Source organism: Leucoraja erinacea, chromosome 1 (assembly GCF_028641065.1).
Source record: "Leucoraja erinacea ecotype New England chromosome 1, Leri_hhj_1, whole genome shotgun sequence".
Lineage (NCBI taxonomy): Eukaryota > Metazoa > Chordata > Chondrichthyes > Rajiformes > Rajidae > Leucoraja > Leucoraja erinaceus.
In genome coordinates this window covers 134,188,837-134,215,655 of record NC_073377.1, presented here as the reverse complement: position 1 = coordinate 134,215,655, position 26,819 = coordinate 134,188,837, and the positions used below count along the sequence as shown (strand labels likewise).

The window sequence follows — 26,819 nt, the reverse complement described above, 5'->3', positions numbered from 1 at the left end:
CCAATGAACCTGCCTCCACCACTTCCACTGGAAGCTCATTCCACACTGCTACCACTCTCCGAGTAAAGAAGTTCCCCCTCATATTACCCCTAAACTTCTGTCCCTTAATTCTGAAGTCATGTCCTCTTGTTTGAATCTTCCCTATTCTCAAAGGGAAAAGCTTGTCCACATCAACTCTGTCTATCCCTCTCATCATTTTAAAGACCTCTATCAAGTCCCCCCTTAACCTTCTGCGCTCCAGAGAATAAAGACCTAACTAATTCAACCTATCTCTGTAACTTAGTTGTTGAAACCCAGGCAACAATCTAGTAAATCTCCTCTGTACTCTCTCTATTTTGTTGACATCCTTCCTATAATTGGGCGACCAAACTTGTTGCTTTACCTCCCCCCTTCACTCCATTCAAGGATCCAAGCCGTCTTTCCAGGTGACCTTCAATTTCAGGTAGTCCCTGCTTTCTCTTCTGCTTCCCAGCTCTCCCTCAGCCCACTGTCTCCGCATATTCCTTTCTTCTTCCCACCCCCTTCACCCTCACATCTGTTTGAAGAAGGGTCTCGATCCAAAATGGCGCATATTTCCTTTGCTCCATAGATGCTGCCTCACCCACGGAGTTTCTCCAGCATTTTTGTCTCCCCGTTCACACAAGTCCTGTTATCCCACTTTCCTCACCCACTCCCTACACATTAGGGGCAATTTTACAGAGACAAGTTAACCTAAAAAGCCAATGCATCTTTGCGATGTGGGAGGATACCTGTTGGTTAAAGTACATTTGGAGTGTTTTGTGCCGTTCTGATTGCCCTGCTCTCGGAAGGGTGTCATTAAGCTGGAATGGGTGCAGGAAGGATTCACCAGGAGGGTTCCAAGACAGGCACACAGACAAAGACACACAATGTGAATGATCACAGTCATTTTCTCAGAGTAAGGGAGTCCAGAAGCAATTACAAACACCTGTGAAGCCATGTGTCCCAAACAATATAGTGCCCTGAAATGGGGGGGCATATATAGAAACGTGAGGTTATCTATTTTGGTGGCAAAAACAGGAAAGCAGACTATTATCTAAATGGTGGCCGAATAGGAAAAGGGGAGATGCAGCGAGACCTGGGTGTCATGGTACACCAGTCATTGAAAGTAGGCATGCAGGTGCAGCAGGCAGTGAAGAAAGTGAATGGTATGTTAGCTTTCATAGCAAAAGGATTTGAGTATAGGAGCAGGAAGGTTCTACTGCAGTTGTACAGGGTCTTGGTGAGACCACACCTGGAGTATTGCGTACAGTTTTGGTCTCCAAATCTGAGGAAGGACATTATTGCCATAGAGGGAGTGCAGAGAAGGTTCACCAGACTGATTCCTGGGATGTCAGGACTGTCTCATGAAGAAAGACTGGATAGACTTGGTTTATACTCTCTAGAATTTAGGAGATTGAGAGGGGATCTTATAGAAACTTACAAAATTCTTAAGGGGTTGGACAGGCTAGATGCAGGAAGATTACTCTCGATGTTGGGGAAGTCCAGGACAAGGGGTCACAGCTTAAGGATAAGGGTGAAATTCTTTAAAACCGGGATGAGAAGAACTTTTTTCACACAGAGAGTGGTGAATCTCGGGAACTCTCTGCCACAGAGGGTAGTCGAGGCCAGTTCATTGGCTATATTTAAGAGGGAGTTAGATGTGGCCCTTGTGGCTATGGGGACCAGAGGGTATGGAGAGAAGGCAGGTACGGGATACTGAGTTGGATGATCAGCCATGATCATATTGAATGGCGGTGCAGGCTCGAAGGGCCGAATGGCCTACTCCTGCACCTAATTGCTATGTTTCGATGTTTCTAAACACAGCTGTAATTTCTACATGGTGAAACCAAAATGCATAAAAATGGACTTTAATAAAATCTGACAATGTGCACTTTAACCACATGTGATTTTTATATGTGGTTTTCTATGAAAAAACAAAAAAAGTAGAAAAAAACAGACACGCTGCTGAAAGGGCTGCCGGCTTGCAACAACCCTAATGATCCCAAACATACCGCTAAAGCAACAAAGGAGTTTTTCAAAGCTTGAATGGGTAAGTCTCAATCACCCGATCTGAACCCAATTGAGCATTCCTTTTATATCCTGAAGAGAAAACTGAAGGTGACTTGCCCCCAAAACTAAAGCTAAAGATGGCTGCAATACAGGCCTGACAGAGCATCACCAGAGAAGACACCCAGCAACTGGTGATGTCCATGAATCGCAGACTTCAAGCAGTCATTGCATGCAAAGGATAATGCGCAAAATAATAAAAACACGACTACTTTCATTCACATGACATTGCTGTGTCCCAAACATTATGGTGCCCTGAAATGGGGGAACTATGTATAAACATTGCTGTAATTTCTACATGGTGAAACCAAAATGTATAAAAATAGCCTTTATTAAAACCTGATGATGTCAACTTTAACCACATGTGGTTTTTTTCCTATTACAAATCTCAAATTGTGGAGTACAGAGGCAAATAAATAAATGACGAGTCTTTGGCCCAAACATTATGGAGGGCACAGTAGATTTAAGGTGAATGGGGAAAGATTTAAAAGAGATCCGAGGCCCAATTTCTTCACAGAGGGTGATGCATATATGGAGCTAGTTGCCAGAGGAAGTGGGTACAATGCCAAAGTTTAAAAGACATTAGACAGGTACATCGATAGGAAAGGTTTGGAGGGATATGCGCCAAACACAAGCAGATGGGACGAGCTTAGTTAAAAAAACAAGTTGGGCCAAATGGCCTATTGATATGTTGTACAACTCCGACACTAATAGTCTAAAAATATCCTACATTCAAAAAGGCGTTCAGCTATGCATTAGAGCCAAGATCACAAATGTGAAATCATGTTCCAAATGAACCTTCCAGAACAGTGTAGAGGAAGGAAATTACATCAATCTGTTGCAGAAGCATTGATGCCAAAAAGATCTTTATGTAACCATCAAAATCGAATGAACAAGAAATCAGATGAATTTTCATGGGCTATCCATGATCATATTGAATGGCGGTGCAGGCTCGAATGGCCGAATGGACTACTCCTGCACCTATTTTCTATGTTTCTATCGCTGTCATAACTCCCAGTGTCTGGCTTTTTGGATAAGAATTCACCATGCAGAATAGTTGAATTATGTTCAAAACAAAGCATATTCACAATGTGACTCTCTCAAAAACAACCTAACACGTGGTTATACAAAACAGGCTGGAAACAGTACTCACCCTGTAGCCCTCAAGGTCACGCATCTGAATTTGTAGAAGAGAAAGATCTCTCAAAATCTGAAGATTGTCTTTATCCCATTTCAGAGCATTCCGGTAGCATTTGATGGCTTCATCATACTTTTTGTCTGATCTTTGAAGTAGACCATACACATGCCAACCTGATTCAATGTCAAGAAAAATAAAAACTGCATTTTCCAGAAATTACTACCTTTAACTACATTGCAATTGGGCATAGTCGGAATTTCAGCCACAGGATCCTTTTGAAGTTTTAAAAATTAACCATTACAACGGCCCGTATCAGAAAAGCTGATGGTCACACATTTAAAAGATTCTATTAAAACAAATGAAACTGCATCCTATTACTGAAGTGAGACACTGAATGAGACAAACCCATTGTAACAGCGGTGACACTGGTTTTGATAATCTAGATTGAAATCAACAATTTGTATCAACAAAAAGCAATGCTCACAATAATTTGCATTTATCAGCAGTTATTCCAACCACATCAGCATGCTGCAAGCAACAATTTGGAACTAACCACCAGCTCATTTCCCCACCACCACTTTTTCCTTGATGAAACTGAGACAGTTATTGGGTTTAAACTGGGATGAAATTTGTTGGGGTAGTTCAAATTACATGAAAAATCTAAAGTGTATCACATAGAATATGCAAAATATTTAAAGTTACGTAGACGTCCCCCATATAATGCCTTTGTCAGGATTGGATGGGTGGGGAAAAAGCCCAGCGCATTAGATAACAAATTTCCAATGTGAAGCTCTGGGCAAGCATTCAACCAAGAGAATAAAAGTAATTTGGCACTTCATCGCCCAAAAACGAATTTGAATCTGTGCCTGGCAAATAATTTGTGTATGCAACTCAATCAACTTTTTGCACCCTTTCATGCAATTTTACATTGATTTCAAAAAGGATACAGACATGACTCTTCAGATCATTTCGAAGGCCTCGCCGCACATACTCGTATGCTTCTTCTTTCTTTCCCAAACAGTTTAGAGTCAAGCCTTTCATTGCCAAGGTCTCTGTAAACATAGAGGTGCACTTTTTTCGATTTGATAATATGAACACAATTGTACCATAGGTTGAAGTATATATTATCAATTTTCCCAGACCCAGTGAATTACTTTGGCATAGCTTGTTTTTTTTTAAATACTTGTCTTTCCCAGGCAATCAGCCATGTACCAACCTTCTCTTGGGCATCTGATTCAGTAAAATTCATTGTTGAGTGATATCAAAACACAATATTAATTTTTCACCATTGTGAATCTATGATTCACAATCCCGAGGGTGGCCACTACCAACTCAAATAACAAAGGAACACAAATACTTGCAGAATGCCTAATCAAATACAATTCAGATTTAAGTCTTCAAAACAGGGTTAGAATTACTATTATTAATTTTAACAAGACTGCTTTTTATGTTAGAACTCTTTAAAAAAATTGGAGAATTCAAAAGTGAAAGGCATTTCTTCAAGTGGCATTGAAGAAAGATTTCTTCCAGTGGCAGTTGCTTACTTCAAACAGGTAAGGAAATGGGATTCTGGGGAAAAGAACAACATGTAGCAAAAAGACTGCCCAGATAGATAAATACCAATGTCAATTTCATGGTTTGATTGGTCTTGTTCTATTGCATAATTTTATCTTATTCTATGTTATAGAACCATACTGGCAACAGGAAATTGTCTTTAGACTCAAATATGCTTTTTTTTTTTAATCCATTTGATATTAACCTAATATATAAAGGTGGAAAATGCACGTCTGTTCAATTCAACCAAATCAAACCGCAAATACGTTATTACAGATTAAAATATTTCAGTTTCTTCTTGCTTCAGGGTGTAACAATATATGTAGGGTTCATGAAATAAAATTTGAAAATTAGCCAATGTCTTTAAATACCACATCTTTAAACGTTAGACTCCTTTGCATTAGATGAACAAATGTTAGACTCCTTTGCTAGATGAACAAATTCCTTTCACTTGTGAATTCTGCAATTTGTACAAATTCTCCAAATTCTCTCATGTTAAATTCCACTTAGCTTCTATTCATGATATCCTATGTCCACAAATAATTTGGCTATTTGTAAATTTAAAATGATTAAGATTTAGTCCTCAATTTAGAGAAATCCAGCATAAAGATGTTTGATAAGCTGCCGAATAATCAATAAAATACCTTAAAATGATTAATAGATTTTATACAAAGAATAGCTAAAGGAGCACACTGAGAAGAGTAACATATTGTCAGCAGGGATACAACATTGGTTAACAGAGGTAACAGAGTTCAATGGTGAATGGCTGTTTATCAGACTAGGTGGTGTGGGGGAAGAGGGAGTGAATTCTCACACTTCCCAGGGATCTGTATCAGGGCCACTGTTTTTTTTAATCCATATTAATGACCTAGAGTTTTACTTGTAAACCACAACTTCCAAATGTGTAAAGAACACAAAACTTGGCAGAATTGTGATGTAGCTCCTGTGGCTTTTGAAGCAAAAGCAACAAAGAGAAGCAGGAGAAAGCACTGATTTGCTCTAGCCTGAGTGGGAGGAGATTTAGAAGTGAGTCAGAGGGGGAAAACAATTGAAAAGGAGAGGCAAATCACAGGCAGGCTTTACTCAGAGCTCCTGTGGATTTTGAAGCAACAGCAACAAAGAGAAGTAGGAGAAAGCACTGATTGGTTCTAGCCCGAGTGGGAGGAGTTAGAAGTGAGTCAGAGGTGGAAAACAGTTTAAAACTGAGGAATTTGGTTTGTAAATTGGTAAATTTGGCTCGAGAGTCTTCAGCGAGGAGGCTACGCAAAACGCTGAAGAGGGAGAGACGAAAGAAGGAGATGTCAAGCAAGCTGGTTCAGTATGATGCTTGCAGTATGTGGGAGGTCAATGACACTGCTGGTGCCTCTGGCTGCTACAAATGTGAGAAGTGCATCCAGGTACAGCTCCTGAAGGACCGTGTTGGGGAACTGGAGAAGCAAGTGGATGACCTCGGGTTCGTCCGAGAAACTGAGTCGTTCCTCGACAAGTCCTACAGTAAGATTGTTACACCTAAGGTACTGGTAGAGAGAAGGTGGGTAACGGTGAGAAAGGGAGGGAAGCATGGAATGCAAACATCCCCGGGTGTTGTACCTCTTGTGAACAGGTTCACCCACTTAGAAGCTGTCGGGACAGAAGATGTTATCACACTTAGCGGTGGACTGGCTTGCGAAGCAAAAAGGGCTGTTGAGCCAAAACCAAAGTGGCCAACTTCAGGCAACGCCATTGTAGTTGGAGATTCCATTGTGAGAGGTACAGACAGGGGTTTCTGCAGAAACAGACGGGATTAGAGGATGGTGTGCTGCCTTCCTGGTGCCAGGATCCAGGATGTCACGGACAGAGTGCAGAAAATCCTCAAGGGCAAAGGTGAACAGCCGGAAGTGGTAGTGCATGGCGGCACAAACGATGTCGGAAAGAAGGGGATGAATATGCTGCAGCGTGACGTTAGAGAGCTCGGAAAAATGCTGAAAAGCAAGACCTCCAGGGTTGTTATCTCCGGTTTGTTTCCAGTTCCTCATGCTGGCGAGAGTAGGAACAGGGAGATACGGGACCTGAATGTGTGGCTGAGGAACAGGTGCCGGGGGCAGGGATTTAGATTCTAAGATCACTGGGAACTGTTTTGGAGTAAGGGGGAACTGTACAAAAGGGACGGAAACCAGTTAGCCCGACCGGTGGTGGGAAGGCTGCTGGAGTCAATTATTAAAGAGGTAATAATGGGGCATTTGGATAGCAGTAAAAGGATTAGTCCAAGTCAACATGGATTTATGAAAGGGAAATCATGCTTGACTAATCTTCTGGAATTTTTGAGGATGTGACAAGTAAAATGGATGAAGGGGTGCCAGTGGATGTAGTGTATCTAGACTTTCAGAAAGCCTTTGATAAGGTCCCGCACGGGAGACTGGTGACTAGAATTAGAGCACATGGTATTGGGGGTAGGGTGTTGACATGGATAGAAAATTGGTTGGCAGACCAGAAGCAAAGAGTAGGAGTGAACGGGTCCTTTCAAGAATGGCAGGCAGTGGCGAGTGGAGTGCCGCAAGGCTTGGTGTTGGGGCCGCAACTGTTTACCATATATATTAATGATTTGGAAGAGGGAATTAGGAACAACACTAGCAAGTTTGCGGATGACACAAAGCTGGGTGGCACTGTGAACTGTGAAGAGGATGTTAGGAGGTTGCAGGATGACCTGGACAGGTTGAGTGAGTGGGCAGATGCAGTATAATATAGATAACTGTGAGGTTATCCACTTTGGGGGCAAAAACAAGGGGGCAGATTATTATCTCAATGGGGTTAGGTTAGGTAAGGGGGAGGTGCAGCGAGACCTGGTCGTCCTTGTACACCGGTCACTGAAAGTTGGCTTACAACATTCTTCACAGCAGGCAGTGAAGAATGCTAATGGCATGTTGGCCTTCATAAGAGGATTTCAGTATAGGAGTAAAGAGGTTCTGCAGTTGTATAGGGCTATGGTGAGACCACATCTGGAGTATTGTGTACAGTTTTGGTCTCCTAATTTGAGGAAGGACATCCTTGTGATTGAGGAGGTGCAGCGTAGGTTCACGAGATTGATGCCCGAGATGGCGGGACTGTCATATGAGGAAAGATTGAAAAGACAAGGCTTGTATTCAATGGAGTTTAGAAGGATGAGAGGGATCTCATAGAAACATAAAATTATAAAAGGACTGGACAAGCTAGATGCAGGAAAAATGTTCCCAATGTTAGGCGAGTCCAGAACCAGGGGCCACACTCTTAGAATAAATGAAAGGTCATTTAAGACTGAGGTGAGAAAAAACGTTTTCACCCAGAGAGTTGTGAATTTATGGAATTCCCTGCCAGAGGGCAGTGGAGGCCAAGTCACTGGATGGATTTAAGAGAGAGTTAGATAGAGCTCTAGGCGCTAGTGGAGTCAAGGGATATGGGGAGAAGGCAGACACGGGTTATTGATAGGGGACGATCAGCCATGATCACAATGAATGGCGGTAATGGCTCAAAGGGCCGAATGGCCTCCTCCTGCACCTATTTTCTATGTTTCTATGAAGACAATATATTTGAACTGGATATCAACAGGCATGGCAGATGAGATTTACTGTGGAGGAACGAGAGGTGATACATTTTGGCCTGAATAATACCAGCCATTATATCAACAAAGGTTGTTTTTTTCTCAAAGTGGGGCAAGAGCAGTGGGCGCTTAGGGTAGGTGTGCATAAATCATTGAAAATGGCAGGATAGACTGAGAAAACTTAAGCATAATTCATGGTATATCAGAAGGGACACAAAAAGGCAGGAAAATTATGTTGAATCTCCATAAAACAGCAGTCAGGCCTTAATGTTCAATTCTGGTCACCACGTTATGGTATGCAGGAAGACGGAGCCTGACCAGAGGGACTTGAGTTGCAGGATAGATAGTAGAGACTGGGACTATTTTCTTTGGAGAGTATTGAGGAGGCATTTGAAAGTATACAAAATGATGAGGGGTCTGCATAAAGTTGATAGTAGGTGGTTTTGGACAAAGTTGATAGTAGGTGAACAAGAGACTGCAGATGACAAAATCTTAAGCAAAAAATGTACTGGAGACACTCAGCAGGTCAGGCAGCATCTGTGGAAGAAAATTGACATATTTGTGTCAAGGCCCATCTGTAAGACTGGAAATGAGAAGAGATAGAAGAGGTATGGGGAAGGAAAGAGGAAAAACTGGCAAATAATTGCTGGATCCAGGCAAGGAAGTCACTTGCACTGACTATCAGGGCCAGCTGGAGCTCCTGGTTGCTAGCCATTTAAAATCCACTTCCCATTCCCAGGACTGACAAGTCATTTCAGTGGTCTGCCTCCTCATTGCTGGAGGTCACATGCCACCAGGAAGAACAGTCTTCATTTTGCTTGGGTAGTCAATCCAATGTCATAAACATTACCAATTTCAGTCAAACCCGTCCCACATGCTTCGCTCCCCTCATCTGCCCAGGTCCTCTCACAAAATCCTTTCATTACACTCACCTCCTCCTCCTGCTCATCACCCATACCTAGCCCCACTTTTTCGCTTATTTCCCACCACTCCACCCACATTCCCATCTATCCACTATCCCTCGCACTGGTTATACATTTCACTTCTCACCTTCCTTACCAGATTTTACCATGTGCAGCCCCCTATCTTCTACACTTATTACCTACACCTTGTGAGTGCCTCCACCCTTCTCTCCCCTACCTGATTTACCTGCTGATCAATCAATCCTTTATTTCTACCAGAAGTCTCCCCTCAACTTGCAGTAGAGTTCCAACCGAAAACATTGCGTGTCCATTTCCCTCCACAGATGCTGCCTGACCCTATCAGTTCCTCCAACAGGAAGCTTTGTTTTGTTGATGGTGGGAACTTGCTCCCTTGGATACAGGTATAAAGGTGCAGGTATAAAGTAGTAGAAAAACAAGAGTAATATGATGAGAATTGTTATTAAAATATAGCACAATTCAAATTTGGATTGCACTGCTGGCAAATATGGCAGGGACAGGATCCATATAACCATATAACAATTACAGCACGGAAACAGGCCATCTCGACCCTTCTAGTCCATGCCGAACACATAATCTCCCCTAGTCCCATATACCTGCGTTCAGACCATAACCCTCCATTCCCTTCCCATCCATATAACTATCCAATTTATTTTTAAATGATAAAAACGAACCTGCCTCCACCACCTTCACTGGAAGCTCATTCCACACAGCTACCACTCTCTGAGTAAAGAAGTTCCCCCTCATGTTACCCCTAAACTTCAGTCCCTTAATTCTCAAGTCATGTCCCCTTGTTTGAATCTTCCCTACTCTCAGTGGGAAAAGCTTTTCCACGTCAACTCTGTCTATCCCTCTCATCATTTTAAAAACCTCTATCAAGTCCCCCCTTAACCTTCTGCGCTCCAAAGAATAAAGCCCTAACTTGTTCAACCTTTCTCTGTAACTTAGTTACTGCCTTCAAGAGGGAAGGCTCAGTGCTGGGACCCCAGCTATTTACAATATATATTAATGATTTCGACGAGGGAATTGAAATCAACATCTCCAAGTTTGGGGATGACACGAAGCTGGGGGGCAGTGTTAGCTGTGAGGAGGATGCTAGGAGGCTGCAAGGTGACTTGGATAGGTTGGGTGAGTGGGCAAATGCATGGCAGATGCAGTATAATGTGGATAAATGTGAGGTTATCCACTTTGGTGGCAAAAACAGGAAAGTAAACTATTATCTGAATGGTGGCCGATTGAGAAAAGGGTAGATGCAACGAGACCTGGGTGTCATGGTACATCAGTCATTGAAAGTAGGCATGCAGGTACAGCAGGCAGTGAAGAAAGCGAATGGTATGTTAGCATTCATAGCAAAAGGATTTAAGTATAGAAACATAGAAATTAGGTGCAGGAGTAGGCCATTCGGCCCTTCGAGCCTGCACCGCCATTCAATATGATCATGGCTGATCATCCAACTCAGTATCCCGTACCTGCCTTCTCTCCATACCCTCTGATCCCCTTAGCCACAAGGGCCACATCTAACCCCCTCTTAAATATAGCCAATGAACTGGCCTCAACTACTCTCTGTGGCAGAGTTCCAGAGATTCACCACTCTCTGTGTGAAAAAAGTTCTTCTCATCTCGGTTTTAAAGAATTTCCCCCTTATCCTTAAGCTGTGACCCCTTGTCCTGGACTTCCCCAACATCGGGAACAATCTTCCTGCATCTAGCCTGTCCAACCCCTTAAGAATTTTGTACGTTTCTATAAGATTCCCTCTCAATCTTCTAAATTCTAGAGAGTATAAACCAAGTCTATCCAGTCTTTCTTCATAAGACAGTCCTGACATCCCAGGAATCAGTTTGGTGAACCTTCTCTGCACTCCCTCCATGGCAATAATGTCCTTCCTCAGATTGAGACCAAAACTGTACGCAATACTCCAGGTGTGGTCTCACCAAGACCCTGTACAACTGCAGTAGAACCTCCCTGCTCCTATACTCAAATCCTTTTGCTATGAAAGCTAACATACCATTCGCTTTCTTCACTGCTTGCTGCACCTGCACGCCTACTTTCAATGACTGGTGTACCATGACACCCAGGTCTCGCTGCATCTCCCCTTTTCCTAATTGGCCACCATTTAGATAATAGAGCAGTATAGGAGCAGGGATGTTGGGGAAGTCCAGGACTAGGGGTCACAGCTTAAGGATAAGGGGGAAATCCTTTAAAACCGAGATGAGAAGAACTTTTTTCACACAGAGTGGTGAATCTCTGGAACTCTCTGCCATAGAGAGTAGTTGAGGCCAGTTCATTGGCTATATTTAAGAGGGAGTTAGATGTGGCCCTTGTGGCTAAGGGGATCGGAGCATATGGAGAGAAGGCAGGTACGGGATACTGAGTTGGATGATCAGCCATGATCATATTGAATGGCGGTGCAGGCTCGAAGGGCTGAATGGCCTACTCCTGCACCTAATTTCTATGTTTCTATGAATGAGGAAATAAATGCGTGGTGCATAGTTATGTAAAAAGGACCAGTGAGTTTTAAATGAGATTAAGAGATTATAGAAATACAGCACCATGCTTTGCCTCCTAACCACCCCAAATTCTATTTCAATGGTGAATAATTTTCACATGCAGATCTGTAACTCAAACGACAAAATGGAAAAAAAAATCTGAATAAAGAAACATTAAACTCATTGCATAGAAATTAAAATCAGATTATTCAGAAAATTTAAAACTAAAATCCGTGAATCTCCATCCGCTCCTCCTCCCAAATCACTCCACACACCCATCCCATGGTTACAATTTACCATTAATGTAATTTGCATCACAAAGCTAAGACCACAAGTACATTACATAGAAATGACAGATTGCAGAAATACATCAAGGTTGTTCACGTTTAGGCTTAGGGTTAGCAACCAAAGTAAAAATAAATCAATTGTCAAAATCATAAATAGCAAATCCAACGTACCTCCATGTTCTGCATATTTAGAATTGCTAAGGATTTGTTTGCAGAACTTCAACCCATGTCTGTACTGCTTGTGTTCGTAGCATTTCTGTTAAGGGGAGATGTAGGTAAATTAATTAGAAAACAAGAGGCTAGTATTATAATATTGATAAATCTTTAACAAATTATAGCTACAAAGTCAGACTACTCAAGCCAGAAGTAAAACATTTTTTCTTGGAAACGGGTTATGATATATCTATAATTTGATATATAGCATTGATTTATGCTCAAACTGAATGCTCCATTTTGAACTCTATAGTAAACATAGAAACTTAGAAAATAGGTCCACGGCTGATCATCCAACAAATACCCCGTTCCAGCTTTCCCCCCATATCCCTTAGCCCTAAGAGCTAAATCTCTCTCTTGAAATTTTAAGCAAGATGCAAGAAATATCAACGGTTGAGGAATTACATCATGAAAATTGCTTTTCAACTGGTTCCAGTTTTTTCAAGTTCGTTCTAGAAATATTTTTTGCATTTCCTTAGAAAAGCCATTTCCCATTCTAATGCAAATTTTATCTATCCAAATAGCCTCCAAAAGAAGCGAATCACATTCACGTTCACGCCAAAGATCTTATAGCGAAGCAAGATGGGTTACTCTCACGCAAACTTGTAGTAGGCTCATGGGCGGATTCATGGTTGATTTACGACTCATTTTAGGAACCAGCCTCCGCCATCTTGCTTCCGGCCAAAGATTGGATTCGCAGCGAGGAGAGGGAGTGTGGGGTCCGGGGCAGCGAGGAGAGGCAGTGTGGGAGTGTGGGGTCCAGGGCAGCGAGGAGAGGGAGTGTGAGGTCCGGGGCAGCGGGAGAGGGAGTGCGTGGCGGCCCGGGGCAGCAGGAGAGGGAGTGTGGGGCCCGGGGCAGCGGGAGAGGGAGTGTGGGGCCCGGGCAGCGAGGTGAGGGAGTGTGGGGTCCGGGGCAGCGGGAGAGGGGCATAGGAGGTTTACAATGTTTCTTATTTAAAATGTTTCTTATTTAATGTCCCTTGTCTAGTCTGAAATAAAGTTCATTATTGGATCAGAAGAAATATAATTGTGTGTGTTATATGATTATATACATTTATATAATTTTCATGTATGTGTGTTTATAAACATTTTATTCTTTAACAAGAATTAACAGAATTATGAACTAACAGAATTATGAATCTAACCCTATATCACACACAAAAAGTTCCCCCGCAATGTCAATTACCCTGCGAGTCGGGTCGGTTCCGGTTACTACAAAATCAACTCAAACACTGCTTGTGAACCATTTAAAAAGAAATTATTTAAAAAACATAAAAAAAGACAATTACCAGAGTCAAATTTTATTCTTGACAAGAAGTATGAACTGACAGATTTATGAATCTAACCCACACAAACTGTTGCCCTGCAACATGATTACACTGAGTCGGGTCAGGTAGGCTCAGGTTGCTAAAATGGGCGGGGAAAAATGCCCAGGATCCCCTCCATAGCATACTACACGTCAGCCCATTGCATTTAGCAGGAGTAGCCTATCTTGCTCCGCTATAAGATCTTTGGTTCACGCTGTTCCCACCTCTTTACAAAGTATCTGACCCGAGGTCATTCACTTTTAAATATCCATTCTTAATTCTATTTGCAGGAACTATATTTTCAGCACTATTCCACCCCACTTTACAGGTCTAATATCAAAGCTGTATGTTTGAATTTATGCACCCAAGTCAAACTTGATTGCATAAATTCAAGGCTTGCTTACGTGTATACACAGCTGACTCCTACTAGAATTTTACAATGATCTAGCAAATGCCATCAACATTTGGCCCATCATGCTTACTCCGGAATTGTTAGTTTTCTACTAAGCTGAATAATTTCCATGAAAACACTGCCTTCTACTTCAATTCTAAAATTATGATCCTTCATTCAATCGATCAATAATCATTTCTTCCAAGGCTATGGATCATTATCCAATTATATCCTTGAAACACGCTACTGTTCTGGATTTCATCTTGACAAAAGATTATTTAATACAAGTGTAACATGAAATACATTTCCACAAAGACCTACAGGTTCACCAAGCCGGCCCAATCACAATGTGCTGCAACTCAAATGTATTAACAATTCCTTACTCCAATTATTCAGTTATGAAAGGCACTCGTAGTAAAAAATCTCAAGCAAATCTGAGAAAAATCTGGGAAAATTCATCTCCAAATTCAAAGCAACCAAATATGCTTCAATTCACTGGCTCTGATTTTGGTTTGGCAATGCCAACAAAATAAGTAGTGTTTGTCTTTGGGGTGCATGATAGTTGCTATTGCAGATTCAGCAACCGTTCTCCAAAAGTATCTTTTGCCTGAAAAAGTGATTGAAGCCAGGTCTATGACAGTTTTTAAGAAGTGTCTTGATGAACATATGAATGAATCACTTGGGCATCGAAGATTATGGACCAAGTGCTGGGCAATGGAGTTACTACAGAAGGACACAAATAGGCTCGCATGGACAAATTGGGCTTAATGGTCTGTGTCCATGCTGCATGATTGATTCTATGAAAATCAAAACTAAGTTATTTATAAATTATTCCCACTGTAAAATTAACGTTATTATGAAGTCCAAGTGAATTTTAAAATATGCCACACTATTTCTGTTGTTCCACAAATGATATGGCCATGGAAAAAATGTTGTGTCTACAATACCCCCACGTAAATATTTAAAATATGGGAGCTTTAAAACAATTGTAAGAACTGCAATTTTTAAATAGATTTAACCAAATCCTTATCCTCAGCCCTCATTACCACACTGAACTGTTTGAAAAGGTAACTAAAAATATTGCATTTAGTGCTCTGGAGTGTTGTCCGTCAACTATTTTATATCATTGCCTTAATCATTAAACTGGTTAGTTTGATGATATCACAACAGTTGTATATCAAGGATCCACTTCAACAGCTGCATAACAGAAGGCACCAGAAAAGGAGACGTTTTCCTCACAGAGTCTATTGGGTCTTCATGGACCTTAAACGTTGGTCGTGAGCCAAGTTCCTTTGCTATTGACAAAATAGTCTAATAATAGCTCACGTTTTAAGTATAATTTGCCCTTTATTTTTTTTAATCATTTTCAAATTCAGCAAGTTTAATAATGTTCCTCCAATCTGGTGGGAATTGTTTCTAAAATATACACACCCGAGTATTTTATATTTTCTGCAGAAACGATTAACCATATATAGCAATGTTACAAAATTTTGAGATTTAAAAAATCAAGTCTGCAATTTATCCCATCAGATAAAGCATAACAATAAGTTTAATTTGACACCTGATTCACTTTCATATCTCAAGTAATAAAAAAGTTATGGCCATTTTCATACTCGGAAATTAGCATCTTGTTCCCTATTGATTTTCTATGGACATAACAAAAAAGCTGTGATCGTGGACAGTCAAAAGCCCATAACCTTCTTAAAAATTAAGAGAACTGAATGAAATTTTCAGTTATCATAGATTGAAGCATTCTGAAACAAATATAAAATAATCTTACTTGGATGACCTGAAATTAAAGCATATAATTAGTTAGTTACCCAATTGTAGCTAATTTCAAACTTCAATTACTGAATCTAAACATCTATCCATTTCTTAATAAATGATTAACATTTTTAAATAGCCCAAGTGTCCAAATAATATTCACAAATAATTCACAATAAAACATGATTTTTAAATCTCATTTACATCAATTTATAGGCCAAATGGAAGGAATTTAGTGTTCATTTGCTGTAAATTAAAGTCAATTTAAACCGGCTTTCTAGTGGGTTCCTGTGAACGCGCTGGTTTAGAACGTTCACATTGCGCTGGATTTGTGCCCTCAAGTGCCCAGAAAAATACTGCGGGATATAAAGAGCCCAAAATGAACTACTCGCTATAGAAAACTTTATATACAGGGTTATATACAAGCCCCATTTAATGTAAAAATAAGGTACATACTTTTAATTGTTTGCTTTATAAAACCCTGGGGCTGCGAGAGGTTGCGGAGTGAGAGAGTGATTTTTAGACTACTATAAATATTATACAAGGCCATAAAAACTAATAATACCTTTTGCGACGGGGTCTTTCACCGATTTTACGTTAATGATTTACTAGGCTGAACATTTTCGATTGGAACAGCCTAGTAAAAATCGCGTTTTAAACCCGCCCCCTCTAAACAGCGCCAAAATCACACACAAGGGGTGGGGCAGATGATTCAGATTCAGATTCAATTTTAATTGTCATTGTCAGTGTACAGTACAGAGACAACGAAATGCATTTAGCATCTCCCTTGAAGAGCGACATAGCAAACGATTTGAATAAATAATAATAAGTGGCCGGGGTGGGGTGGTGATTGGCAGTCACCGAGATACGTTGTTGAGATGCTCAGCCACGATTCAGGTAGGTTTTGTAACATACCTACCATATAGAACGGTGCAGCTGAAATTCCTTGATTTAAAACCATGCCTTGCACATACTCAGAATTTTCCACCCTGTTCTGCAACCATGTACAGTAATACCTTAAAGAAGGGCTCTTCAAAATCTCTAAAATCTTGTAATATAAATAACAAAATATCTATTTGCAAGAGCCAATTTGCAGCCAAAAAATGGAGATAAGGCACAAGAACTATCTTTGCTATAAGGATTTATCATTTAGAACATATTATTGGAATCAAAATCAAAATCTAAGGAATTATACCATTGGATGGAATTAAATTCAGAATCTCTGAAAAATTATTTGAACACAAGTCCCTGGGCATGCATATCTCTGAAGAACTACCCAGGGGCCTAGAACAAAGAATGCTCATCAACGCCTCTACTTCCTTTGAAGATTTGGTATGTCAACAAATACACTCTTGAACTTCTACAGGTATACAGTATAGCGCATACTGACTGGTTAGATCACAGCCCGGTTCAGTAACTCGAACACCCAGGATAGGAGGCGGCTTCAGCAAGTTGTAGACGTTGCATGATCTATTACAGCCATTGACGTTTGCACGATTGTGGGGTCTACAGGAAGCACCGACTCAAAAAAGCAGCTATATCAAAAACTAACACCACCCTGCCACACTTTCATCTCACAACTACCACTGGGCAGGTGGGAGCCCAAAAATCACATCTTCCGGGTTCAAGGACAGCTTCCTTCTAGCTACCATCAGTCTCTTGAACACTGCACAACACTAACCATAATCCTCCCTTAGCAATTATGATCTACTATGGACACTGTTGTAGTTGCACTACAGACTTCGCTTTTGCACTATTATTGTCAGGTTACCGAGTACTAATTATTAATTTATTGTATTCATTATTATTGTATATTTACGTGTATTTTAATGCCTTAAAGGACCTGTAAAGCTGCATCAAGTATGAATTTAATTGTTCCATCGGTGGTACATATGACAATTAAATACTCAACACGGAACAGTCAGTTACTGAAAATAGCATTTCACCTTCAATTCAGTGCCAGATTCTGGAATCCCAGAATTCAAAGCTGCTAGGTTCTGAATTTGCACCTTGCCTAGATCTCTCCCCATCACACTCTTCCTCGCTCCACTTCCCCCTACTCCGTCTCCTAGCCAATTTTCTACTTCCTTGCCAAATTTATCAGTGGCCATCAGAGCCATTTCTTGCTCCATTTGTGTCTATTCTCATTAAATGATAGATTAACCATCGGCCCTTCACTTTTCGACATGGTGACTAATATTGAACCAAACTTTGGTTATTGACCAACAACCCACCTTCCAGACTTCATTTTTCCTCCAAAGTTCCAATCTATGCCCACCTTTAAGAACTTCAAAAATACTTTTTAAAGCATCATCTGATGTGACTGTCACATATGCAAATTGTCTTATTATTCTTTCTGACCCCTGCATTTTTTTTAATTGCTGACCATAAATTCAGTGAATTTATCCTTCTGCGGCATCTGCAGGATCATTGATTTGCAAGGACTTATTTGGCGGGTTTAAATGTTTAAAAATCACAGGCAATGCATATCCATCCCATTTTGCATCAGTACTTAACAGTGCTACCTACTGCCCCCCCCCCCCTTCTATTTTGCATCCTTATAATGCTCCCTGATTATTCTCTCTAAAAACACAGGGTCAATTAACATATATCTAAATGATAATACCTAACAACCTCACCTTTTCTAAGTTTTCCACCAGCTTACAGACACCATGAATTGCTTAATCATCTATTAATCAAATGGACAAACTAAAGACTATCTCTTGGTCTCTGCACATCCCTCTGCAATTGGATCCTCGACTTCCTCATTCACAGACCACAGTCTGTTCGTATTGGTGGAAATGTGTCAGACTTGATAACAATCAGCACAGGAGCACCTCAAGGCTGCATGCTCAGTCCCCTGCTGTACTCACTCTATTCTCATGACTGCGTAGCCTGTCATAGTGCCAACTTCATCATCAAGTTCGCTGACAACACCACTGTTGTGGGACGTATCACTGATGGGGTTGAGTCAGAGTATAAAAGAGAGATCGAGCAACTGCCCATATGGTGCCAGCACAATAACCTGGCCCTCAACACCTGCAAAACCAAGGAACTGATTGTGGACTTTGGAAGGAGTAGGATGGGGACCCACAGTCCCATTTATATCAGTTGGTCGATGGTTGAAAGGGTCAAGAGCTTCAAATACCTGGGCGTGCACATCTCTGAAGATCTTTCCTGGTCCGAGAACACTGATGCAATTATTAAGAAAGCACATCAGCGCCTCTATTTCCTGAGAAGATTACGGAGAGTCGGTTTGTCAAGGAGGACTCTCTCCAACTTCTACAGGTGCACAGTAGAGAGCATGCTAACCGGTTGCATCATGGCTTGGTTCGGCAACTTGAGTGCCCTGGAGAGGAAAAGACCACAAAAAGTAGTAAACACTGCCCAGTCCATCATCGGCTCCGACCTCCCTTCCATTGAGGAGATCTATCGTAGTCGCTGCCTCAAAAAGGCTGGCAGTATCATCAAGGACCCACACCATCCTCGCCACACACTCATCTCCCTGCTACCTTCAGATAGAAGGTACAGGAGCCTGAAGACTGCAATGACCAGGTTCAGAAATAGCTACTTCCCCACAGCCATCAGGCTATTAAACTTGGCACAGACAAAACTTTGAACATTAATAGCCCATTATCTGTTATTTGCACTTTATCAGTTTATTTATTCATGTGTGTATATATTTATATAATGGTATATGGACACACTGATCTGTTTTGTAGTCAATGCCTATTATGTTCTGTTGTGCTGAAGCAAAGCAAGAATTTCATTGTTCTGTCAGGGACACATGACAATAAACTCACTTGAACTTGAACTATCATAATTTTTACTCTGTAACCAATTCCTACCCTTTGTCTAGCCAGCCTCAAACCAGACTAAAAATGACCTTGGTCTTATGACAATTTCGACTTTTCAAAAATTATTTTTCTACTTCAAACTTCTTAAAAAGGCTGAAACCATGCTCTGACGTTACTTCATCCAAATAATTTCATGCAATTTCCCAATGAAAACTGCGGAGTCAGTATATTGCAAATGAAACATAAGTGAGATCGACCGATTGACCAAATGGTGCCAGCACAATAACCTGGCTCTCAATACCAGCAAAACCAAGGAACTGATTGTGGACTTTGGAAGGGGTAGGATAGGGACCCACAATCCCGTTTATACCAATGGGAGGATGGTGGAAAGGATCAAGAACTTCAAATTCCTGGGCGTGCATAATTCCGAAGATCTTTCCTGGTCCCAACACACTGATGCAATTATAAAGAAAGCACATCAGCGCCTTTACTTCCTGAAAAGATTACGGAGAGTTGGTATGCCAAAGAAGACTCTCTCGAACTTCTACAGGTGCACAGTAGAGAGCATGCTGACTGGCTACATCGTGGCTTGGTTCGGCAACTTAAGCGTTCAGGAGTGGAAAAGAATGCAGCAAGTTGTGACCACTACCCAGTCCATCATCGGGTCTGACCTTCCCACCATCGAAAGGATCTATCGCAGTCGCTGACTCAAAAAGGCTGCCAACATCATCAAGGACCCACACCATCCTGGTCACACATTCATCTATCCGCTGCCATCAGGTAGAAGGTACAGGAGCCTGAAATCTGGTATATCCAGGTTCAGGAACAGCTTCTTCCCCACAACCATCAAACAAACTCTGAACTATAACAGCCTATTGCACTTTATCTGTAAATTTATTTGTATATATATGGACTATGCTATATAGACACACTGAACTGTTCTGTACTTATGCTTACAATATTCTGTTGTGGTGCAGCAAGCAAGAATGTCATTGTCCTATCTGGGACACATGACAATAAACTCTCTTGACTTGACCACACACTACATTCAATGCACACAGCTGCCCAACACTATCCCACCCAACAGAATACCCACTACCTCGCTCCACTTCCCTCTACTCGCTCTCCTTCTAGCCAATGTTCTACTTTCTTGTCAAACTTATCCAATCCGTGGCAACATTTTGCACTGGTTATGGAACCTCAATTAATAGGTTCATTGAAATTCTTTTAAACTATCACAGGCAGTCAGATGTCAGGGATCATGCAAATGTTCAATAAAAATCTTCAAGAAGAGTTTCTTTCATCCTGAGAGTGGTTACACCACGACACTTGCTACTACTCTGTACTACAAATAGCTAAAATGAACAACAGTGCATTTATAGGATTACGCTAGATAAGTGTGTAAAGGAATTGGAGGATATGCAGTTATGCATATGCATATGCAGACGGGGGGGGGGGGGGGGGGGCAGCTCATGTTAAAGAGAAACACTGGCATGGACCAATTGGGTTATATGACCCATTATTGTATTGCACATTTTTAAAATCTACAATAGATTTGGTGCTCACATATCAGCTATCATGCAGGAACTACTCGAGCAATTGAGTGGGCAAGCACATAGAACACACAATAAATTCAAGGAAAACCAAGCTGGAAGAACTATAAAAAGTCTAAGGTAACAGCATAAAAACAAGCATAAAAAAACAAGATATACAATTATATATTCAAAGCAATAATTGGAACAGGAATATCTATTAAAAGCTGACAGCCAAAATTATAATGAATACTGCTTGCATGGAATAGTTCTTATGTATCCAATTATCAATGCAGGATGATAAACTCGTGTAAGTTTGGTACTTTGAGAATAAATCAATGAAAGGAACTGTGTAGCTGAAAGAGGTTTCTAAATGATAACATACAATAGAAATAGTCTTCAAGACTTAATGTTCCAACCCCAAACCTTAGGCATGAATTCCAAATATTTTGATTCCAATATAGTGCCTCGGGATTGAAAACTGCAAAACATCATCCCATTGATTGTGGGGTACGCAACCTCAGATCGGTCCATGTAACTAATAAACTACAATCATTTCATGGGCAGAATGATTAAGCACAGATCATCAAATGATAGTTCACAAAGCAATAAACGAGAAAGTTTATTGTGTGTGTGTGTGTGGGCAGAATGATTAAGCACAGATCATAGTAATGATAGTTCACAAAGCAATAAACAAGAAAGTTTAGTGTGTGTGTGTGTGTGTGTGTGTGTGTGTGTGTGTGTGTGTGTGTGTGTGTGTGTGTGTGTGCGCGCGGATCACTGATCGGCAGTTGGCCAAAAGGCCAGTTTCCACGCAATATCTATAAACTAAAATAATCAGAAGATCTTTGACAGAATTACCATTTTGTTTCGTTAAAAAGTGCTACGTAACCGATTTTGGATTCCACAAAGATAAATCTTTTTCCAAATAGTTTGAAACTCAGTAGTCAAAGAGAGAGAGATTGGGTGCCCAAGTATATCAATTACAAAAAAATAGTGTACATGTGCTAAGTCCAATTAAAGCAACCAGGGGAACATTGGCATCACCTTCAGAGGGCTGTAATATAAAGCTGAGGATGTAATTCTTCAGCTGTATGATACCCAAGCCTGAAATACTATAGTTAGTTTTGGAGATTTAATGTTATTGAAAGATTATTGGCCTGGAAGGAAAATTGATTTACAATGATTGTACTAGATTAAAAGATTAAATAGCAAGGACAGACTGCCTTGTATTCTTGAGTTATATCATTCAGATTTCATAAACAAGATGCTTAAAGAGCCAATGTGACTTTAACCATCACACTTATGCAAACTATTTCCTCTGGTGAGCAATGGAAAATCCAGAATAACTTGGTGCGATCTTTAAATTAGATTAACGGTATTTAAAACTGAAATAAGGAATAATTGATTTCCCCTCAAGGATAGTGGAAAACTGGGGTGCATTCCCTCAAAGCTTTATGTGTGCTTGTCAAATTAAATAATCTTGTTGAAAATAGATTTTCATTAGGTAAAATATGATGGGATGGTAAAGGAGTAGAGGCTGGAACAGAGGCACAGCTGATAGAGCTGTTGCCTCACAGCACCAGAGACCCGAGTTTGATCCTGACCTCAAGTGCTGTTGTATGGAGCTTGCATGTTCTCCCTGTAACTGCCTGGGTTTTCTCTGAGTACTCTGGTTTCTTCCCACAACCCAAAAACATATGGGTTTGTAGGCTAATTCTGTAAATGGCCCCAAGTGTGTAGGGAGTGGATGTGAAAATGGAATAACATGGACTTGTGTGAACAAATGGTCGGCATGCACTTGGTGGACAAAAAGTCCCGTTTCCATGTTGTATCCTTCAATCAATTCAATTAATCAAATAGTGGGCGCAACAGGTTTGCAAGGAACAGCCTTTCCCTCATCCTATTCCCATACAAACTAAATTTAACAATATTTTCACAAGCAGGCCAACCAATTAATTCAGGAATTTGAGAATACATTTTAATTATTTCTAATTTATACGTTATATCTGATCAAATAGAATAATACTTCAGAGTACCTCAGCATCTCCCGCCACATACTTACACAAGAAATGGGAGACAATCCAGACCTTCTAGTTTTCTGAACCATGCATTGTTCAGTCAATCTCAACTCCAATTTTGAACATTACCCCTATATCCCTTCACCAAGTGAAGAAATTATCCTCATCTCAGTCCAAAACAATCTGACACTTATTTTGAAACTGTTCTCCCTTGTTTCTAAACAAATCAATCAGGAGAAACTTTATGGTAGCAAATTAATGAGTCTTTACTAATTTTGTATGTTAAGACGTGGTCTCCTCTTTCATTAAATTCCAGAGAATAGAAACTACCCAATATGTTCTCACATGGAAAATCCATTATCGCTGGAACCAGTGTATCTTTGCTGCAATCCCTCTACGACAAACACACCCTTTCTCAACTATACACAAGGCTCCAAATGTTGTTTCACCAAGGCCTGACATGATTGCAATAAGACTTCCCAACTCCAACATTCAACCTTTTTCTAAGGAAATCTACCATACCATTTTCCCCAATATTGCTTGCTGCACTTGCACAATGCAAGTTAGTGACGAATGGGCAAGCACTCCAGTCCCTGTGAACAGCAACACTATCCAATATCATCAATGGTCTACTTTTTAGCAATGTGCACGGGTATTTTTCTACATGTTCACACCCATGCATTCGTGTTCGTATCTCCGCGAAGGCCATTTACATCCTCCTCCACACTCCAAATCCCACTTTGTTTAGTACATCAGCAAATTGAGAATTATGACATTTGCTTCCTCCAGCCAAATTATCTGTATGGGAATTTATCAAATGCCTTCCAAAATATAAATAAAACATATCCAATAGTTCCTTCTTACCTAGTCTCATATTGATGACCTCAAACAACTCCGGAATAGTCAAACATTATTTTCTTATCATAAATCCATGATGGCTCCACTTAATTCTATTTTTCTTTGGTGTTCTACATATAGAATATTACTCATACCATTATTTTTTCCTTCTAATTCTACTTTGAAACAACATCTTCTAACAGTTATTTTAACATTGAAACATTTCCAAATTCCTACTGTAAGGCCCTTTTCAGAAAGATGATGAGTATTAACTAATGATCACTTTAAAGTTTTATCTGCTTTACCATTTAGATATGTTGTGTTTTCTGGAATTTTATTTTCCCAAATCAGAGTTAAACTTTATTAGTGGTAGTACAGAGTAATCACAAGTACTATGAATCATTTTCACATCAGAAAGTTCTACTGCAGAGATCTAAATGCAAAATATTTTGTCAAACTCTGTTGATGAGTCCAGTTCAGACAAACCATTAGCGAAATCACATCTGCCCTCACAGTTGCAAGCAATAGACCCCGTGGCAATATCCTGAGGATATTCAGGCCACATCTGCCCCTTCTATTGAAACTGATTTTCAGATTAACAATGCACATTTTTGCTTTCTGCCTCTGATAATTATCTCAGTAACAGTAAACAACGCTAATGAAGTTGATATCACTTTGAATGGTTAAACAATTTCCAGTAGCAAACAACGTGATAATTTTTTCATAGTATTTCAATACAATGTACATTAGTTCTAACTTGAATACTAACTACAAACCATAAATATGCAGGATATGTATGAAGGATATACATTCTAACAAATCCATACAATCTCTGATCACATCCTCGAGGGAGAGGGAAGCTAATTATCAGAATTCTTAGATATATTGTCACGACAATCCTGCACAGGACTCGAGAACAAAATAATGACGTTTTTTATATATATTTTCAAGAACAAAAATAACCATAAGAAAGGCTTTACCTTGTGTCCATATTAATTTAATCGCAACTTCTAACCCAGTTATTTTTTAAATTACATTATTTATCCCAACATTAAATATACAAACTACAATGAAAAGTTCAGAGCTTGTTTTATCACATATCAAGCCAGTATGGTTCATGTTCAATATAAACTAGAGCTATTTCTGGAGCATATTCAGTTGCACACTCTACTTCAGCATTAAATCTCTTACTTTCGTAGAGACAGATGATACAGGTTTTTATTGAAAGTTGCTTATTAACGCACACACACTCGCTTTCGTCTTTGTTGCACGTAATACCTGGGATACGATAACCTAAACCATGGGATGATTTCATATGGAAATTAAGATAACTGGTCCTATCCATCAGAGCATAGGATTGCACCCAAGTTATTTTCGCGTAAAAGCAACGAATCACCTTTGCGTAAAAGGCGCTTTTCCCGGTTCCAGCAGTTAATTCCGAACCTGCTCCCATAATAAGTACAAAATTCAAATTTCGAAAATAAAATCAATGCCCTTGTAACAAAAGGCGAAGCCTGGGCTACATGAACAAAAGCAGGGAACCATTCTAAACTTCGCTCCGGTCTCTAATCCAACGCCCAAGCACTGTTCACGTGTTTGGCTTGGCCTGGCAGGGTAGAGCGAAATGTCCAGGCCCGACAGTGGGCTGAAACCATGCACTCTTTGGACAGGGCAGCAATGGATAAAACTCTTCCCGGGAAGACACCGACGAATAAAGGCCTAAACCCGGACGGCAAAAAGAGACCGCCTACACGAAGGAGCTAGAGAGCGGGAGCGGAGGTGGGGGTAATACCGTGTAAAGCGCCGGCCTAAGGCCCAGCCGGTCCCGGCGAGATTGGTGAAAGGCAGTATTGCAGGCCGCGGCGTTGAGACGAGGGTCGGCAGGGTACACACGCACACGGAGCTGGTCAGTGGCACGCCTTTGGTTTTGCTACCACTTTTTTTTTAAATGGTTAATAACCTGCAGTTTTCCATGGGGGAGCGGAGCCAGGCTCGGCGGGGAGAGCCAGCAGATCCGACTGACCACACTCACCAGGATCCGTTTAAAGAGCGCGTTCTCCTTGGCTGGCAGCGTGACCGACGGCATGGTTGGTGGGCGCTGGTATGAGCTGTGGGGCCAGCGTTATGCGCCTCTTGCTGCTGCTTTTTCCGAGCCAAGGCTCTCTGGCTGGCGCTCGCTCACTCACTCCCTCCTTGCTGCTGCTGCAGCAGCCTCGCCTGGCCTTTCCACCCCTTTCCTTTCCTTCCCTTCCCTCCCTCCCCCTACACAGCCGTCGCTGACTGAGGCCGCAATGCCTTCGCTCCGCACGCCGACTTCAGCGAACCTCCGCCTTCACGTGCTTGCTTGCTCGATCGCTGCCGCCGCTGCACGGAATTCAAGCAGGGAGGGAGGGGGTGGGGTGGCGGGGCAGAGAGAGAAACTCAACCAAAATGGCCGCCTCAGCAGCAGCAACGCCGGCTCCGTCCGGGTCAGCTGCCACTGCGCAGGCGCCGCTGCTCTCCTGGCGAACCCGCGCACCGTCAAGTGACCTCTCAAGAAGGGAGAGCGCGGGATGATGGTCTAGCGGAGGACCACTGCTGGTCAGCCCAGCTACTCGGGAGATATCTTTGGTGAAGGCATACACAAAATGCGGGACAGGCAGCATCTTTGGAGAGGAGGAAAGTGTGTAATTTCCGTTCGGGACCCTTCTTCAGACTCAGGAGTCAGGAGAGAGAGAAACGACATATATAGATGGCGATATAGAACAAAGAAATGAAAGATATGTGAATCTGGAGCGCCAGCATTCTGCTGACTGCAGCACATTGTGAATCCTGAGTCAAACGAGTGAAGGGATATCATCCAAGGGGTGCTTGATTTCAGGATAGTTTGAGAACACTACCGAATATAACACTAATGAACGTATCGACGCTGAGAATGTCGGAAGAGTTTTT

The 26,819-nt window shown here is 41.2% G+C and overlaps 1 protein-coding gene across 1 annotated transcript in view; it reads right to left on the bottom strand.

Annotated features, from left to right (window-relative positions):
* Positions 1-26,312, bottom strand: part of naa15a (N-alpha-acetyltransferase 15, NatA auxiliary subunit a) — a 105,429-nt gene extending 79,117 nt beyond the window's left edge. Inside the window, exons 1-4 of the mRNA XM_055643512.1 lie at positions 25,921-26,312; positions 12,198-12,282; positions 4,153-4,257; positions 3,221-3,378 (exon numbers count right to left, since the gene is read on the bottom strand). Coding sequence (XP_055499487.1) covers positions 3,221-3,378; positions 4,153-4,257; positions 12,198-12,282; positions 25,921-25,974 — 402 coding nt within the window. The 5' untranslated portion in view covers positions 25,975-26,312. The remainder of the gene's footprint in view (positions 1-3,220; positions 3,379-4,152; positions 4,258-12,197; positions 12,283-25,920) is intronic.
* Positions 26,313-26,819: the final 507 nt, after the last annotated feature.